This window comes from Dipodomys merriami, unplaced genomic scaffold (assembly GCF_024711535.1).
Source record: "Dipodomys merriami isolate MVZ:Mamm:240054 unplaced genomic scaffold, mDipMer1.0.p SCAF_21, whole genome shotgun sequence".
Classification (NCBI taxonomy): Eukaryota; Metazoa; Chordata; class Mammalia; order Rodentia; family Heteromyidae; genus Dipodomys; species Dipodomys merriami.
The window spans coordinates 6,840,110-6,860,111 of NW_027203493.1; the positions used below are offsets into that span (position 1 = coordinate 6,840,110).

The 20,002-nt window shown below is 44.2% G+C and overlaps 1 protein-coding gene across 2 annotated transcripts in view; it reads left to right on the plus strand.

The window, feature by feature from the left end:
• Agbl2 (AGBL carboxypeptidase 2) overlaps positions 1–20,002 on the plus strand; it is a 36,935-nt gene that overhangs the window by 8,494 nt on the left and 8,439 nt on the right. For both annotated transcript variants that reach the window (XM_070032329.1, XM_070032328.1), the window contains 6 exons: positions 162–269; positions 7,359–7,512; positions 12,297–13,079; positions 14,816–14,972; positions 17,753–17,879; positions 18,810–18,910. In XM_070032329.1, the coding sequence (XP_069888430.1) occupies positions 162–269; positions 7,359–7,512; positions 12,297–13,079; positions 14,816–14,972; positions 17,753–17,879; positions 18,810–18,910 (1,430 nt within the window). The remainder of the gene's footprint in view (positions 1–161; positions 270–7,358; positions 7,513–12,296; positions 13,080–14,815; positions 14,973–17,752; positions 17,880–18,809; positions 18,911–20,002) is intronic.

The following is a 20,002-nucleotide window of genomic DNA, read 5'->3' on the forward strand; positions in this document are numbered from 1 at the left end:
TTTATGGAAAAAAGCTGATGTAATTAATTTACAAATAAGCTTCGTACAAGAATGTGGCATGATTCAACCAACTCAACCATTTGATCAGTTATTACAGTTTTGTGTCAATTGTAATAGTGCCTTTTACATTATTTCTCATTTGTATTATTTCTTATTTTCAGAATGGGTTCCACCTCAACCAGAATATTTCTATCAACCTACAGGAAATGAAAGGGTACCTGAAGTTGTAGGAGAAGAGAAAGGCACGGTTGTCTATCAGTTAGATTCAGGTATTATCATTATATTGGACAATGAATGATTAATCATTATAAAGTTATAATAAATCTATTTTTATAATAATAATGATTTATCAATCCATGATTTAATGTTAATTAAACTGTCTGGTTCAGTTTATCCTGAATGGGAGTTCAGATAGTCACAAACAATCAGGCTTAAATTTTCTGTTTTTTAAATGATAGTACATTTTTCTTAATAGTTCTAAGTTCATTTTGTAGTTTCTCTCATTATTCCTTTCTTGGAAAAAAAGGTGTTGCATCAGCTTTGGGAGCTTGCTCTTTTCTTCACTGTCTCATATACATGAGTACTTAGTTGTCTCCAAAAGTAGTAAATTAAACCCAACACTAGCAGAATGAAGGAAATAATAATGATCAAGAATAGAAATTAAAAAACTGAGTGAATTTGATCTTACTATACTGTACATTTGTATGGAAATGTCACACAATGAAACCTCTTTATACAGCTAATATCTGCTAAAAAAGGGAGAGAGAGCCGGGCGCCAGTGGCTCACGCCTGTAATCCTCACTACTCAGGAGGCTGAGATCTGAGAATTGTGGTTTAAAGCCAGCCCGGGCAGGAAAGGCCATGAAATTCTTTATCACCAATAAACCACCAGAAAACTGGAAGTGGTGCTGTGGTTCAAGTGGTAGAGCAATAGCCTCGAGCTGAAGAGCTGAGGGACAGTGCTCAGGCCCAGAGTTCAAGCCCCATAACCAACAAAAAGAGAGAGAAAAGAAGAAGAAGAGGGAGGAGGAGGAGGAAAAGAAAAGAAAGAGAAAGAGAAAGAAGAAAATTGGCAAAATAGAAAATCAACCCAGAAGTTAGATTTTTGGTAGCATCAACAAAATTGGCAAAACTTTAGCTAAACCAAACAAGAAAAAGGGAAAGGAGACACAAATTGTCAAAATCAAGAAGAAAGATATAACTACCAAACAAATTACAGGATAATACTATTAACAAATGCATGCAAACAAGTGAAAACAAATGAACAGGCTAAATTACTATACACAAACAAATTACACAAACTGACTGACAACATTCATTCTAATTCTATGAAACAGGTAAAGATGAAATCACACCAGTTCTTTATAATCTCTGAAGATGGAAGGAAAACTAGGAAAACTTTTTTTTTTTTTGGGGGGGGGGGGTCTGGTTGTGGGGCCTGAACTCTGGGCCTGGGCGCTGTCCCTCAGCTTTTCAGCTCAAGGCTAGCGCTCTACCACTTGAGCCACAGCGCCACTTCCGGCTTTTTTCTTTTTGCTTATGTGGTGCTGAGGAATCGAACCCAGGGCCTCAGGCATGCAAGGCAAGCACTCTACCACTGAGCCATCTTCCCAGCCCCGGAAGGAAAACTTTCTACAAAAAAAAAAAAAACTTTCTACAAAGCCAAAGACCAATATTCCTCATGCATCTAAATGCGTAAATCCTCAACAGAGGAGTATCATACCCAATCCAGAAATGAGTATAAAGGAGCATATATTGCAACCACATGGGATTTATAATTAGAATGTAAGGTTGTTTTAACATCTGAAAAATAATTATGAACTACGTTTTTTTCAAGTACAACATTTTAATAGAATAAAAAACAAGAGCAATACAACTCAGAAAAACATTTGATAGAAATAGCAATGCAAGCGCTCCAGAAATTTGTCTCAAGTGAAGCAACCTCTAACCTGGCAGAAGCTCACAAAATCAGCCTTTCAGACCTCTACAGTCTAATTACAAGCAGACTTAGTGAACAGCCTGGAAAGTGTGGCATTTTCATGGTGGGTAGGGAAGATAGATCACATCCTCAAAACTCCATGGCTATAAGGGATTTTTTTATGCCTGTCTCCCAACTCCCTAAAGAACCAGAGCAAAGGCTAACATTTGTTTCTCTCTCTTCAAGCTGGAATCTTTTTTCTAGATGGCATCTATCAGAGAAAAAAAAATATGTCAAACACTGCACATAGCCATTTTAGGACAATGGATGGAAAATAGGGCAAGCAGCAAACAAGTACAAATGCCTGGAAAGAAAAAGGTATAGAAAATCCTTAGGGAAAGGAAGACTCAGAAATGCTACCATGTATATTAGTCAGGGCAACAAACATGGCCAGGATTGAGCCCAAGTTCAGAAAATACACAGGAGTCTAGGTTTCTGCCTTGGGCTGGGCTTTGAGCTTCATGCAAAGGAGGAGGTACAGGCTAAATTTGAGTTGTTTGCAGCCTGGCTTAGTATTGAGGAGTGCCCCTTCCTTCCTTCCTTCCTTCCTTCCTTCCTTCCTTCCTTCCTTCCTTCCCTCTCTCTCTCCCTCCCTCCTTCCTTCCTTCCTTCCTTCCCTTCTTTCTTCCTTTCCTCTTCATCGACACCCCCCCTGCTTTTTTCTGCTTGGCTCCAACTGTTTAAGGAAACCTTTGTCTGCTCATAAGCTGGCCACTGCTACAATGAAACAAAGACAAAGACCATACATAACACGGAGTAAATATACTCAATGATGAAAAGCTGAACTGTGTATGATGGTACATGGATGTAATTCCAGCATAGTGGATGGAAGCTAAAACAGGAAGATGTAGAGTCCCAGGCCAGCAGGGCTAGAAGCAAGACTCAAGTAGTACAATGCCAACTTAGTGAGTTCCAAAAATATAAGACACAACTAAAACCTGGACAAAGTATTTGAATATTTGACTTCTAAGCATATAAAATATGTTCAACACCATTAGTCACTAAAAAAATGCAAATTCCCCTGTGTAACATAAGCCAATAAAAATGTAAATTAAAACCTCAAGATACTTCACACCCACAAGAAAAGCTATTAAGAAAAGATAGTAGCTAGGTGCCTAGTGGCTCACATCTGTAATCCTAGTAACTCAGGGGTTGAGACCTAAGGATTGAGATTCAAAGCCAGCCTACTCAATAAAGTCCATGAGAGACTTATCTCCAATTAATCGCCAAAAAGCCAGAAGTGGAAGTGTGGCTCAAGTGGTAAAGTGCTAGCCTTGAACAAAAAATGCTCAGGTATAATACCCATATCCTTAATTCAAACCCCAATGCCAGTACAAACATACGTAAAAAGAAAAAAGATAGGAAGTGGCGCTATAGCTCAAGTGGTAGAGCGCTCGCCTTGAGCTGAAGAGCTGAGGGACAGCGCCCAGGCCCAGAGTTCAAGCCCCACGACCGACAAAAAAAAAAAAAAAAAAAAGAAAAAAGATAGTAAGCCAGGTGCCAGTGGCTCACGCCTCTAATCCTAGCTAATCAGGAGGCTGAGATCTGAGGATCAAGGTTCAAAGCCAGCCCAGGCAGGAAAGTCCGTGAGACTCATCTCCAATAAACCACGAGGAAACCAGAAGTGGCGCTGTGGCTCAAGTGGTAGAGCGCTCACCTTGAGCTGAAGAACTGAGGGACTGGGCCCAAGCCCAGAGTTCAAGCCCCATGACAGACAAAAAAGCAAACAAAAAAAGATAGTAAGTAATGGGAGGTTGTAGAGTGGATGCTAACTAACGTTTCAAACAGGAAAAAGAGAAGACATACTGCTAGAAAGCAGTGGACTAAGGAATTCAATTAAAGTTTGAATAGTAGTAGAAGGGGCAAGTTAGTAATATCATGGACATGGATAGGTAGGGTGATAAGGAAACTGCCCTCCAAAGGCACCCTTTGTCATCAGCAAAATTCATCTGATGTCCATTGTATATACATTGAGGTACTGGAGCTTTGTAAAAAAGTTCCCTACACCAGCCATGTGTGGTACCACTTCTGTAATCCAGCTACTTCAGAAGCAGAAGTAGAAGGATCACAGCTTGAAGGTCAGCCAGGTCAACCCAGTGAGACCCTGGCTTGGAAAGGAAAACAATAACATGAATTTCTCCACACTAGGAAATGTTGTATTGAAGAAATAGGAAGCAAGAAAAAATTTGCAATTCTGGGATTTGAACTAAAGAGTCTTACATTTGCTTGTCTTGTTTGCTTTGTTGGGCACTATCACTTGAGCCATACTAGCACAAAGAGCCCTGCTCTTTGCCAGTTATTTTTAGAGAAGGGGTCTCCTGGACTTTTCTGCCTGGCTTCAAACCACATCCTTCAGATCTCAGCTTTGTTAGCAGCTGGGATGACAGATGTAAACCACTGTTGCCCAGCAAAATAAGAAAAAAAATCAATTTCAGGCTCAACCTGCTAATTAATAATGATCATTAAGAAGACAGTCTTTCATATTGCATATTAGAGGAGGACTATGTACCAGTTTAGATGGTAGAAACAGAAGATGTTTAGAAGAAGCTACTGGAAAAACAGGAAGAGAGGGGAAGAAGTGTATATTTTTTACATTGCTGCAACCATTAGTGTTTACATGAGTCCTCCATAGCAGAGGGTACTAAATTGCATACACTCCACTCCCAACTGCTTGATTATGAGCTCTCTTTATGTTAATCACATGAAAAAGCTAAAAGCAAAAGAAATACAGTGAAGCAATTGACAATATACCTAGCACCACAGACTGTGAAGGTTGTCTAAGAGACTCATAGAAGGTGCCATGGTAAGTGAGCTGCAGAGAATGTTCATAATCCCAGCACTTGAGAAGCTGAGGTAGGAGTTAAAAGGCCAGCCTGGGCTACATTGCAAGAGCCACCACAACAAAACAATGGTGACTAGACTTGGGTTATCTTCTGAAATGGCAGTGTTTGTAAACTGTCCCAGTTGTGGGACACATCTTCAGAGGTGGCCTTGATCATGTCCTTGGGTTCAGAAGAAGAAATGGAGAACATGGAGTGACAAGGAAGGCCCAAGAGTTTTCCCACTTAGAAATGAACAGGACAAAAAGGAAAGAAATTTCACGTTTCGAGAAATCGCCTTAAATGTTGCTTTGAGCTACTAAAAATAGCGCCACTTCTGTATTAATGATATCTGGTCTAACCTCCACTGTGCAGTTCCATGAAGAGCCTGAATCACTGAGGCCCCAGCTTTTAGTTGGGTTGCATGTGTCCTCAGCTGGTTTCTGCATAATGTTTATTGCCAGTAACTAGGACCTGAACTCAGGTCTCGGTGCTATTCCTTAGTTTTTTCCTCTCAAGGCTGACACTCGACCATTTGAGCCACAGCTCCACTTGCAGCTAACGGTAGTTAACTGAAGATAAGAGTCTCATGGACTTTACTGCCTTGGGTGGCTTCCAACCTTGATTCTCAGATATCAGCCTTCTAAGTAGCCAAGTAGTCACACTTTTCACTAATAGCCATGAAATTTCTTTTATTTTATTTTTTTGGGGGGTCTGGTCGTGGGGGCCTACACTCTTGGGCCTAGGCGCTGTCCCTCAACTCTTCAGCTCAAGGCAAGCACTCTACCACTGAGCCACCTTCCCAGCCCCCAGCATATTTTTAGTATACAGATTACTTTTATTTTCTTTTTTTTTGGTCGGTCGTGGGGCTTGAACTCTGGGCCTGGGCGCTGTCCCTCAGCTCTTCAGCTCAAGGCGAGCGCTCTACTACTTGAGCTACAGCGCCACTTCCGGTTTTCTGGTGGTTTATTGGAGATAGGAGTCTCACGGTCTCTCCTGCCCGGGCTAGCTTTGAACCGCGATCCTCAGATCTCAGCCTCCTGAGTAGCTAGGATTACAGGCGTAAGCCACCAGCGCCCTGCTACTTTTATTTTCTATTTTCCCCTTTCTCTGCAAAAACCAATGAGAGAAGCTGCTGATGACTCATGCCTATAATCGTAGCTACTCAGGAGGCTGAGATCTGAGGATTGAGGTTCAAAGCCAGCCGAGGCAGGAAAGCCCATGAGACTCCCAATTAACCACCACCAGAAAAGCAAAAGTGGAGCTGTGGCTCCAAGTGGTAGAGCACTAGCCTTAAGCAGAAAAGCTCAGAGACGGTGCCTAGACCCTGAGTTCAAGCCCAATGATTGTCAAAAATGATAAATAAATAAATCAGTGTCCACAAGACAGTATATTGGAAATAAACTTTATAGCTTCAGGTTGGGGGGGGGGAGTGAGGGAGGTAGGGAAGGGAAGGGATAGTGGGAGAACAACAAGGGAGGGATTAACAGTGCTCAACAAGAAATGTACTCATTGCCTTACTCATGTAAGTGTAACTTTACAATAAAATTAAATTAAAAATATATCAATGAATAGGTTGAGAGGGGCTGCAAGAGATGGGGAGAAGGGGAAGGCATGGCATTGGTCATAAACCATTCTACTCGTGTTGAATTGAAACCCCTTTGTATAGCTACTTAAAGGTAACTTTTTGAAATGTTTGATTCAGTTCAATTTCAACCACTTTAAATATTTTGTGCCAAAATATTTTTAAATTAGGTTTTAAATGGGAACAGAAGAACAGTACCTGAGATGCAAAGGGAAGCTGTGAAACAAAAGGAAATGTCTTTAATCACTTAGGTAAAACAATGCATTGTTGAACATTAAAGGCCTCAACAAGAACAATTAAAATTTTGGGCTGGATTGGGTGGCACATGCTTGTAATTCCAGCTGTCTAGAATGTGGAGATCAAGTGGCCAGGTGCCAGTGGCTCATGCCTGTAATCCTAGCTACTCAGGAGGCTGAGATCTGAGGATCATAGTTGAAAGCCAGCCCCGGCAAGAAAGCTCATGAGACTCTTATCTCTAATTAACCACCAGAAAACAGAAAGTGGCACTGTGGCTTAAGTGGTAGAGCGCTCCCCTTAAGCTGAAGAGCTCAGGGACAGCGCCCAGGCCCAGAGTTCAAGCCCCATGACCAACAAAAAAAAAAAAAAAAAGAGAGAGAGAGAGAGATCAAGGGAATTACAGTTCAGGACCAGCCTGGGCCAAGATAGCAAGGCTGAATGGTGACATACACCCTGGGCATGGGGCAGATGGCACACACACAGTCCTAGCTACATGGGAGGTATAGGTAGGAAGGTTGCCATCAGAGGCTGGCCAGGACAGTGGCTCAAGTGGTAGATTGCTTGTTGAGCAAGGGCATGGCTCTGAGTTCAAGCCCTGCCACCACCAAACAATTTTTCTTTAATATTTCATTGTTTAAACTTAGAATTATGTTGACAGGGTGGAGGTGATTAGTAAGTATTTGCAGGATGGATGAATTGTGAGTGGGAGCTGGCCTAAAGCTGTCTGTCTCATCTGTAGTGCCCACCGAAGACACCTATTTCACCAGCTCCAGAGTGGGAGGCAGGCAGGGAAGCATCAAGGAGCCAGCTGTCACCTTGCAGGGGCCACACGACAGCACCCTGCTGTTTGAGTCCAGATTTGAGAGTGGGAACCTGCAGAAAGCCGTCAGAGTGTGAGTAATCATGAATCTTCCCAAAGGAATGCCCAGGAGCCGCAGACAGGCAGCTTCCAGAAGGATTTCTGGAAGGGGGAGGATTTGCCAACAAAAGAGTCCATGAAACAAATGATGAGGATGGAGAGGATTGGAAAATTAGGGCTCATTTTTTTTTCCTCCCAGCGTAAATCATTGTCTATGTTGTTTCTTCTGCCTCTGAGAGGAAATTGAGCACTTAAAATTTGCATTCATAAAGCTGGTAGCTGGTGGCGCACACCTGTAATCCTAGCTACTCAGAAGGCTGAGATCTAAGGATTGTAGTTTGGAGCAAGCCCAGGCAGATAAATTTGAGAGACTCCAGTTAACCAGTAAAAAGCCAGAAGTGAAAGAGTGGCTCAAGTGGTAGAGCTCCAGCTGTGAGTGAAAAAGCCAAGCGGGAACATGAGGCCCTGAGTTCAAATCCCACTACTGGCACAAACACACAATCACAGTTACAATCACAATAAATAAATAAGACAGGTGCTGGTGGCTCACACCGGTAATCCTAGCTACTTAGGAGGCTGAGATCTAAAGGATCATAATTCAAAACTAGCTTGAGTAGGAAAATTTGTGAAACTCTTAACTCCAATTAACCACCAGAAACCCAGAAGTGTAGCTGTAGTTCAAGATAATAGAGCCCTAGCCTTGAGCAAATGAGTACAAGAACAGTACCCAGGCCCTGAGTTCAAGCCCCACAACTGACCAAAAAAAATTAAAATTAAATAAATAAGTAAAATTTATGCTTGTAAAAATACATAATGTAAATATCCTATAACCATACATCTCTCAGTCATATTAACTATCAATAGTTTACTATATATGCCTTAATTTGTTCCTGTGTTATTTTGTGTAACATATGCAATACATAATATACTATTTTTTTTTCAGTCCTGGGGCTTAAACTCAGAGCCTGGCCACTGTCCTGAGCTTTTTGGGCTAAAGGCTAGCACTCTACCACTTGAGCCACAGATCCACTTTCAATTTTCAAGCACCTGGCTACAAATTATAGACAGACAGACAGACAGACAGACAGACAGACAGACAGGTAGATAGATAGATAGATAGATAGATAGATAGATAGACAGACAGACAGACAGACAGACAGACAGACAGACAGACAGACAGACAGACTTTTTTTTGGTCAGTCCTGGGGCTTGAACTCTGGGCCTGGGCACTGTCCTTGAGCTTCTTTTACTTAGTGCTAGGACTCTACCACTTGAACCACAGTGCCACTTCCAGATTTTTCTGTGTGTATGATACTATGGAATTGAACCCAGGGCTTCATACATGCTAGGCAAACAAACACTCTACCACTAAGCCTCATTCCCAGCCCCCAAATTATATATATATATATATATATATATATATATATATATATATATATATATATATAATATGTTTTGGGGGGGGGGTCCGGTCATGGGGCCTGAACTCTGGGCCTGGGCGCTGTCCCTCAGCTCTTCAGCTCAAGGCTAGCGCTCTACCACTTGAGCCACAGCACCACTTCCGGCTTTTTTCTTTTTGCTTATGTGGTGCTGAGGAATCGAACCCAGGGCCTCAGGCATGCAAGGCAAGCGCTCTACCACTGAGCCACCTTCCCAGCTCCCCAAATTATATTTTTTAAATAAAAATTAGGCCAGGTGCCAGTGGCTCACACCCGTAATCCTAGCAACTCAGGAGGCTAAGATCTGAAGATCGCAGTTCAAAGACAGCCCAGGAAGGAAAGACTCTTTTTTTTTTTTTTGGTGGTGCGGCTTGAACTCTGGGCTTTGGAGCTGTCTGTGTGCTCTTCAGCTCAAGGCAAGCACTCTACCGCTTGAGCCATAACACCACTTCTGGTTTTCTAGTGGTTTATTGGAGATAAGAGCCTCACGGACTTTCCTGCCCAGGCTGGCTTTGAATCATGATCCTCAGATCTCAGCTTCCTGTATAGCTAGGATTACAGGCATGAGCTACCAGCACCTGGCTACTCTTTTTTTTTTTTTTTGACAGTCCTGGGATTTGAACTCAGGGCTTGGGCATTGTTCTTGAGCTTCTTTTGCTCAAGGGTAGCACTCTTACCACTTGAGCCACAGCACCACTTCTAGCTTTTTCTATTTTTGAGGTATTGAGGAATCAAACCAGGCTTCATGCATGCTAGGCAAGCACTCTACTACTAAGCCACATTCCCAGCCCTCTATGAGACTTTTATCTCCAATTAATCACAGAAAAGCTGGAAGTGGCACTGTGACTTAAATGGTAGAGTGCTAGCCTTGAGCAAAAGGAGCTCAGAGACAGCATCTAAGCCCAGAGTTTGAGCTCCTGTAGCCCAGCTATTCCAGGCTAGGGCAAGAGGACTTCTTGAGCCTAGGAATTCAGGGCCAGTCTTGGCAGGTGAATGCATTCCATAAATACATCCTCCTGGTCAAAAAATTGATGACCAGGGATAAAAATGACAGGCCTCATAGGGTTCCCCAATGTGATCTCTAGGATAGTCCAACAGTAGACAACAGAGGGCGCTATTCACTGTTTCAGAGAAATCACCCTGGTGGTTAGAAGCTGTTAGTGGACCATCTAGAAAGATGTGTAGAAGCTAAGGAAAATTCCAAACATCCCATTCCTAAGAGTTTTGTTTGTTTTAGTTGGTTTTGGGTGTTTGGGACTTTGTCTTATTTATTTGAAACAGTGTCTTCCTATATTGCTCAGGCTTGTCTGGCTATTTAGCCCAAACTGGCCTCAAACCCATGATCCTCTTGCCTCAGCCTCCTGAGTGCTGGAATTACAGATGTGTACCACTGTGCCTAGCTTTCTTGTTTGTTGGAGCAGGGTCTCTGTGAAGTCCAGGCTGACCTCAAACTCATGATCCTTCTGCTTCAGCCTCCTTACTTCTGATATAAACAGGTATGCACTGTCATCCCTAGCTAGTTAGTGAGGTTTTTGTTTTTTGCTCATCTTGGGGCTTGAACTGAGGGCCTAGGTGCTGTCCCTGAGCCTCTTTGTGCTCAAGGCTAACTAGCACTTTACTACTTGAACCACAACACCCCTTCTGGCTTTTTCTGAGTAGTTTATGGGAGATGAGAGTCTCACAAGATAGGCTGGGAATGTGGCTTAGCGGTAGAGTACTTGCCTAGCATGCATGAAGCCCTGGGTTCGATTCCTCAGCACCACATAATCAGAAAAAGCCAGAAGTGGCGCTGTGGGTCACGTGTAGAGTGCTACCCTTGAGCAAAAAGAAGCTCAGGGACGGACAGTGCTCAGGCTATGAGTTCAAGCCCCAGGACTGGCCAAATTAAAAAAAAAAAAAAAAAAAGTCTCACAAGAAGTAGCACTGTGGCTCAAAGTGGTAGTCCCTTGAGCAAAAGAGCTCAGGGACAGGGCCTAGGCCCTGAATTCAAGCCCCATGACCAACCAAGATAAAATGAAACTTATTGAAAGTAGAGCTCAATGTGGTAGAGTCACACCCAGGCTCTGAGTTCAAGCCCCATGACCAACCCAAAACAAAAAACAAAAAAAATACTTAAGTTGTTTTTTTAGTGGCACCGTGGATCAAGTGGTAGAGCACTAGCTTTGAGTGCAAAGAAGCTCAGGGCCAACGTCCAGGCCCCTCAGTTCAAGCCCCAGGACCAGCAAAAACAAAGCAAAACAAAACAAGTCTCACAGGCTTTCCTGCCCATGGTCCTCTGATCTCAGCTTCCTGAGTGGCTAGGATTACAGACGGCACTGCCCACTAGTGCCTGGCTTAGTCGTGAGTTTTTAAACTTTTTTTTTCTTCACCTTGCAAGTGGTTGGCAGGTGTCTATCATTGAGGTACATCCCAGCCCAAGTCTTAAGGTTCCTTTCCCACCCCAAACAAATTTTCCTCACACATGTTTCTGCCAGTTTAATATGTGACTTTGAAAGGGTAAATGGGCTGGGAATGTGGCTTAGTGGTAGAGTGCTTGCCTAGCACGCATGAAACCCTGGGTTCCATTCCTGGGTACCACATAAACAGAAAAGGCCAGAAGTGGAGCTGTGGCTCAAGTGGTAGAGTGCTAGCCTTGAGCAAAAGAAGCTCAGGAACAGTGCCTAGGCCCTGAGTTCAAGAAGGAAGGAAGGGAGGAAGGGAGGGAGGGAGGGAGGGAGGAGAGAGAGAGAGAGAGAGAGAGAGAGAGAGAGAGAGAGAGAGAGAGAGAGAGACTTTTTTTGTGTGCCCATCCTGGGGCTTGACCTCAGGGCCTAGGCACTATCCCTAAGATTTTTTGCTCAAGGCTAGTGCTCTCAAGCTAGCTCAACTTTTGGGGTTTTGGAAGTTAATCAGAGATAACGATTCTCATAGTCTTTCTTCAAACAACAGTCAGCAGATCTCAGCCTCCTTATTAGCTAGGATTACAGGTTTAAGCACTGGCACTTGGCTAAAAATCAACACTTGATGTATTAAGGTTTTCAGTTTCCCATAATCATTTTGTTGTTGTTGTTGTTGTTATTGGTAGTGGGGCTTGAACTCTAGGCCTGAGCACTCTCTCTCAGCTCTTCAGCTCAAGGCTAGAGCTCTACCACTTGAGTCACAGCATTATTTCCAGTTTTCTGGTGCTTAATTGGAATAAGAGTCTCATGGACTTTGCTGCCTGGGCTGGCTTTGAACCGTGATCCTCAGATGTCAGCCTCCTGAGTAGCTAGGATTACAGGCGTGAGCCCCTGGCACTGGCCCCATAATCTATTTTTATGAAATAAAAAAAAATCTATTCCCAGATTTATTTTTGCGTGAGTGGTGAGGCTGCAATGATATCTTTCTCCCTCTAATTTAGAGGCACCTATGAGTATGAACTCACCTTGAGAACCGACCTCTACACGAACAAACACACCCAATGGTTTTATTTTCGAGTTCAGAACACCAGGAAAGATGTCACCTACCGCTTCACCATCGTCAACTTGCTGAAACCCAAGAGCCTGTATGCCCTGGGGATGAAGCCCCTCATGTACTCCCAGTCAGACGCCACCACCTACAGCATCGGCTGGAAGAGAGAAGGAAGTGAGATCAAGTACTACAAGAGCAACGTGGATGATGGGCAGCAGCCCTTCTATTGCCTCACCTGGACCATCCAGTTTCCACACGACCAGGACACTTGCTTCCTTGCACACTTTTACCCATATACTTATACTGATTTGCAGTGCCATCTCCTGGCAATAGCAAACAACCCTGTCCAATCTCAGTTCTGCAAGTTCCGGGCCTTATGCCGGAGCTTGGCAGGGAACACTGTCTACTTACTCACCATCACCAATCCATCCAAGACCCCTCAAGAAGCAGCCGCAAAGAGAGCTGTGGTCCTGAGCGCCAGAGTCCACCCCGGAGAAAGCAACAGCTCCTGGATTATGAAAGGCTTCCTGGACTTCATCCTCAGCGATTCTCCAGATGCACAGATCCTCAGGGATATCTTTGTCTTCAAGGTGGTTCCCATGTTAAATCCTGACGGAGTGATCGTGGGGAATTACCGCTGCTCACTGGCTGGCAGGGACTTGAACCGACATTATAAGACCATTCTGAAGGACTCCTTCCCTTGCATTTGGTACACCAAGAACATGATCAAAAGGTGAGAACTCTTAGCTCTCCATAGGTCAACGAATGTTGTATGTGCTAACATCAGACCCCAATCTCTGCTGGGGAGGGAAAGGGTTCTCCTGTGTTGTATACCAACAGATGTGGAAAGTCTTTTTGTTGTTGTAGTTGTGGGGCCTGAACTGCGGGCCTGGGCACTGTCCCTCAGCTCTTCAGCTTAAGGCTAGCGCTTTACCACTTGAGCCACAGTTTTTTCTGCTTATGTGGTACTGAGGAATCAAACCCAGGGCCTCATGCATGCAAGGCAAGCACTCTACCACTGAGCCACCTTCCCAGCCCCATGGAAAGTTTTTACCATGCTCTTTACAGGCAAAGGGGAATCACTCATTGGAATCACATCTTTGGAAAGATGCTGAACATGTAACATTTCAGTTAGGGTCTTGTATATGTTTTTTTTTTTTTTTTTGTATGTGTAGGGTTTGTGTAGGGCTTTATGTTGCTTTTGTGTGTGTGCCCATTTTGGGCTTGAACTCAGGGTCTAGGAACTCTTCCTTATCTTTTTCTGCTCAAGACTGGTGCTCTACCACTTGAGCCACATCTCTACTTCTAGTTTTTTTGCTAGTTAATTGGAGATAAGAGCTATTACAGACTTTTCTGCCCAGGCTGGCTTCAAACCACAATCCTCAGATTCCAGCATCGTCAATTGCCAGGCTTACAGGCATGAGCCTGTAAATCAAGGCTAGCACTCTTCCCTGAGCTTCTTTTGCTCGAGGCAAGCACTCTATTACTTGATTCATAGCATCACTTCTGGCTTTTTATGAGGAATCAAACGCAGAGCTTCATCCCATGCTAGATAAGCCCTCTACTACTAAGCTACTTTCCCAGCCCCTAGTACTTTTTTTAAGCCTGTCTAAAAGCAGCTGATGGCTATAAACAGACAACACCCACCTTAGATGAGCTCTCATTCAGATAGAAATGAAAACACCGCACAGAGGCCTGAAGGTGACTGGCCTCCTAACCACACTTGTGTGAATGTGTGCCAGGAGACTTGGCCAAAGAGGTGATGGCTAACTGCATGTGTTTGCTTGCCCCATGTTCTAAGACCTGGTTTTGCTGTTGGCTAATTCTATGACAGTTTATGTCTATGAACCTCAGCTTTCTTCCTCTGTAGATACTCTGTAGCTACTCCTGCCTTGAGATTCTGGGAGTAAAATGAGATCACCCAGGTCACCTGTTCAGCGCCATATCCAGCCCATGGCACATGGAGAGCACCGTCTGTTCCCCCTTCATCCTGCCATCATAATCATGGAGAAAGTGAACATGCCTGGTTGTTGGATTAGGCATCCTCATGATCAGGAGATGAAGAGCTGAGCCTTGTAGGCACTAGTCCTGAAAAGTCAGGAATCAGCACTTTCTGTGGCTTTTTCTGTGCCAGACCCACAGCTTCTCAGCCTGCCTCCTTTCTCTTCACCATGGTGGACTTCCTTGCAATAGAGTTTCTCTACTTTGTTGTGAAAGTTTACAGAAGCCTACCTACTACTATTTCTCACATCCAAACTTTTCCATTTCAAGTCCCTGTGCCTGGCAGGGATCAGAGTTGCTGGTACATATCCAGTAGTGGCGGAGGATGGGAGAAGCAGCCACGGAAGGCCATTGAGATTGTCTTGGGAGGGAAAGTATCTGCTCCATTCAGAGGAGAATCAGATGATCCTGGATGAGTTGCATATATATTTGGATATGCACTGAGCCCTTTGTTTGCCCCTTCCACAGACTTATGGAAGAAAGAGAGGTTCTCTTGTATTGTGATTTCCATGGGCACAGCCGCAAGAATAATATCTTCCTGTACGGCTGCAACAACAAGGACCGCAGACATTGGCTTCATGAGCGCGTGTTCCCATTGATGTTAAGCAAAAACATACCAGATAAGGTAAGCAAATACAGTGATTATCTGCCCATTGACCCAGGAACACTGGAACTCACCACTGCCTAGATGTTATTTTTTAATTTGGCATTTTATATCTCTCTTTATTATATTTGATGAATCCCAGCCACCTAGTGGTCAAGAATTTAGAAAAGTATGGCTTTAAGATTTATTCTAGCTAGGTGCCAGTGGCTCACGCCTGTAATCCTAGCTACTCAGGAGGCTGAGATCTGAGGATCACAGTTCAAAGCCAGCCCAGGCAAGGAAAGTCAGTGAGACTCTTATCTCCAATTAACCACCAGAAAACCGGAAGTGGTACTGTGGCTCAAGTAGTAGAGCACTTGCCTTGAGCTGAAGAGCTGAGGGACAGTGCCCAGACCCAGAGTTCAAGCCCCAGGATCAACAAAAAAAAATAATAATAATAATTCTATCAAAGCCAGGTATTGGTCATTCATGCTGGTAATCCTAGCTACTGAGGAGGTTGAGATCTGAGGATTGAGGTTCAAAGCCAGACCAGGCAGAAAAATCCCCATAAGACTCTCCAATTAACTACTCAAAACAAACAAACAAACAAACATGGAACTGGAGCTGTGGCTCAAAGTGGTGAAGTGCTAGCCTTGAGCAAAAGAGCTCAGGGACAGCACCCCGGCCCTGAGTTCAAGCCCCATGACAAGCATCAGATATACAAAATTAGGGATATCCACATGAAGAAATGTTGTTCACAATAAACAGAAGATTTCAGTGAAATGCCAGGACACAGATGAACCTTGAACACACAGAAAAAAGACGCCAAACACAAGAGGTTACATGTTGCGTAATTCCAGTATATGCAATGATCCGAAAAAGCAGATTTTAGCTGGTGCCAGTGGCCCACATCTGTAGTTCTAGCTCTAATCAGGAAGCTGAGATTGGAGGATTACACTTCAAAGCTAGCCAGGAAAACATCAGAAGTGGATCTGTGGCTCAAGTGGTAGCGTGAAAAAGCCCTGAGTTCAAGACTACTGCCATGCTGCACTCATGTATGCTCACACACACATATATATATATATACACACAAAGGTTAGATTTAGTAAGGGCCAGGAGTGCTGTAATTCCCGAGTCACCAATAATCACTTATAATCCCTGCTGTGCTGGAGATGTGGGTAGGAAGAGCATGTTTGTTTTTGTTTGTTTGTTGTTGTTGTTGGGTTTTGTTTTGTTTTTTGCTTTTGTCAGTCATAGGGCCTGAACTCTGGGCCTGGGCGCTGTCCCTCAGCTCTTCAGCTCAAGGCTAATTGGAGATAAGAGTCTCTCAGATTTTCCAACCTGGGCAGGCTCCTAACCAGAATCCTCAGATCTCAGCCTCCAGAGTAGCTAGGATAACAGGCATGAGCCACCAGCACCTGGTATTCCTTTAGCCTTGAAGCAGAAATGCTCCTGGATTCCACTGAGTGTAATTTGAGCATCATTAGATAAGGAGATACCTTGCAATGGGAGGAAACCATTTTAGCAGGACAGGATGGTAGGTGCCAAGTTATGTTATAGTCTCCTTGAAAGGGAACACGGCGGCCTTTTCATAAAAGGGAGCTGAGGATGCTAACTCCCAGTAAGGATAAGCATAAGGGATAGAAAAAGAACAATAGGTAGGGTGCTGGTTGCTCTTGCCTATAATCCTACTCAAGAGGCTGAGATCTGAGGATCTCACATCAAAGCCAACTCCAGCAGGAAAGTCCAAGACTCTTATCTCCAATTAACCACCAGAAAAGCAGAAGTGGTAGAACTCAAAGTGGTAGAGCGCTAGCCTTAAGCAGAAGAACTCAGGGACAGCACCCAGGCCCTGAGTTCAAGCCCCACAACCAACCAAAGAAAAAAAGAACACTAGGCAGAGATTTTGGAGGTAAAAAATGCACAAATCATATTTAGAGGATAATCCAGCAGATCAAGGGGTTCAAGTTAAGTGGCTGAAAATAAGTGGTAGAGCCTAATATGGTAGCACATGCCTGTAATCCCAGTATTTGGCAGGAAGATCATGAGTTTAAGGCCAGATGGCTACACAGGGAATCCTTGTCAAAGAAAGGAAGGGCAGGAGGAGAGGAGAAAGAGAAAGAGGAAGGTAGAGAGAAAAAGGAGTTGTTGAGAGGAGGAGGAAAAAGAAATGTCTTAGAAAGCCTGGCTAATGCCTTGGATGCCAAATTACCCAGCATTCCCAAACAGGTGTTCTAGGATCCCTAATTTAGTCCAATGCTTCTTTTCCAGAGGGTGCTGGGTAGATAGGGTCCATGGACAAATAGAATTGGAAAATATATATTTCCTTCCCTTTGGAAGGTCACACTCCACATTAAATGCTCTGAGAGCTCCTGCAGAGAAGTCTGGTTAGTATTTTCCATCCTTCATCTCCCTGACTCCCAGAACTCCTTCCCCCTGTAGCCTGTTGCCATCCCTCAGCTTCTTGCTTCCAGTATTTTACAGAACCTCTTATATCATGAAAATAATGTCTAGGGCTGGGAAGATGGCTCAGTGGTAGAGTGCTTGCCTTGCATGCCTGAGGCCCTGGGTTCGATTCCTCAGTACCACATAAGCAAAAAGAAAAAAGCCAGAAGTGGCGCTGTGGCTCAAGTGGTAGAGCGCTAGCCTTGAGCTGAAGAGCTGAGGGACAGTACCCAGGCCCAGCGTTCAGGCCCAGAGTTCAGAAAATAATGTCTAGACCCTCCCCCCGTCAAAGGAGCCATTCTTGTTTCATAGTAGTGAATCCTAAAATATCTTGTATTTGCTAGTTTGTAATCCACAGACTTTGGCCTTCTCTTCAGTTCTCTTTTCACAGTTGTAACTTTAAGGTCCAAAAGTGCAAAGAAGGCACAGGACGTGTCGTGATGTGGCGGATGGGAATCCAAAACAGCTACACCATGGAGTCCACCTTCGGAGGCTCCACCCTGGGTAATCAGTCCCTCCTTCAGGCATCCACAGGGCAGCTTGGCTGGAGGAAGCCATGCCCAATACCTGAGGAGATGGGGCCTGGGAATGTCGGGGAGATAACTGATCCAAGAGGATTCCTTGGCTCACCTCCACTAACCATGAACGTAGAATATCGTATTTTCATGGAGCAGCGTACTAACTGCTTAGAACCCAGAATCGGACAGATGTTTGAATTTCAAGTTACATTTACTTATGATCCTGAGTTAATTATTGAAGCTTTTTGTACTCTTTTTCCTTTTCCTTTTTTTTTTTTTTTGTGGGACCTGGGGCTTGATCTCAGAACCTGAACACACACACACACACACACACACACACACACACACACACACACACACACACACACACACACACACACACACACACACACACACACACACACACACACACACACACACACACACACACACACTGTCCCTGAGCACTCTTGTTCAAGGCTAGTGCACTACCACTTTGAGACACAGTTCCACTTCTGGTTTTCTGGTGGTTAATTGGAGATAAGAGTCTCACAGCAACTTTCCTGCCTGGGCTGGCTTTGAACTGAGATCTTCAGAACACAGCCTCCTGAGTAGCGAGGACTACAGGCATGAGCCACCAGTGCCCAGTTTCTCATTTTCCCTTTAACTGGCAAGAATCACAGTACCGGCTGTATGAGATGGTGGTGCTGCCACAAAGAAGTAGCTCAGTGAGCACAACCATCATGATAGTACACCTGAACATGGTTCCCGTTCTTCCGAACCAGAGGACCACTAGGAGAGCTACTCATACATGCGTAGAGGAACACAGTATTTTAGAATCAGAAGTGGTGTGTTTTTCTTAAAAGTTGTTCATACATTGACTCACCTTCAGTCCTAAAGATTGAATAAGAAATATCTTGTTGTTGTTGTTTTCCAGGTAGCAAAAGAGACACTCACTTTACCACTGAGGATCTGAAGTCCCTGGGCTATCACATCTGTGACACACTTCTGGATTTCTGTGATCCTGACCAAACGAAGGTAAAAACGGAGGGTCAGGAAATGTGGGACCATCAGTTTGATCAGTGTCACATGCCGCCGGCTCAGCCCAGCAGGACCACAGGTGACCTTCCTTGTCCACTTCATATCTCCCTGAAGTTTTTTGTGTAATCAAATACGGAAGTCCCAGCCTGCATACTGTTGGCAAATGGAAAGACTTGGTAATCAAATATAGGGAGGAAACTATCCTTTAGCACCCCTGTCCCGCACTAGGCTTAGTCATGACACTACCAATTCTCTTTGTCTTTTTGTCTTTCTTTTTTTTTTTTTTTTTTTTGCCAATCCTGGGGATTGAACTCAGGGCCTGGGGCACTGTCCCTGAGCTTCTTTTTTCTCAAGGCTAGCACTCTACCACTTGAGCCCCAGCACTACTTAACACTTTTTATGGTTTAATAGAGATGAGGGTCTCATGCACTTTCTTGCCTAGACTGACTTCAAACTGCAGTCCTCAGATCTCAGCCTCCTAAGTAGCAGGGATTACAGGTATGAGCCACTGGTGCTTGGCTGCACCAAATCTTGCTTGCTTCCTTTAGTAAACAGTGCCCATGGCACTCTTATTTCAAAAACTAAGGGGTCCTTTCTCCTCTCCAAATCTAACCATGTACCTCAGCCTCCCCTATGGCCTCCCTAATATCTTACCTCCTATGTTAACTCCTGTCCTTTCTTTTTTTTTTTTTTTTTGTCGGTCATGGGGCTTGAACTCTGGGCTTGGGCGCTGTCCCTCAGCTCTTCAGCTCAAGGCGAGTGCTCTACTACTTGAGCTACAGAGCCACTTCGGTTTTCTAGTGGTTTATTGGAGATAGGAGTCTCACGGTCTTTCCTGCCCGGGCTGGCTTTGAACTGCGATTCTCAGATCTCAGCCTCCTGAGTAGCTAGGATTACAGGTGTGAGCCACCGGCGCCCGGCAACTCCTGTCCTTTCTGAACTCTCAGTATGTTACTCTTTTGCCTCCCCTGACTTCAGGTGTTCTCAGTGGGCCTCCCCTAAAACAGGGAGGTTTCCTTTGCCTTCTTCTTCCAGTAGGCATCTCCACAATACTTCACTCTCAACTTAGAGACTGTGCATCCATAGTCC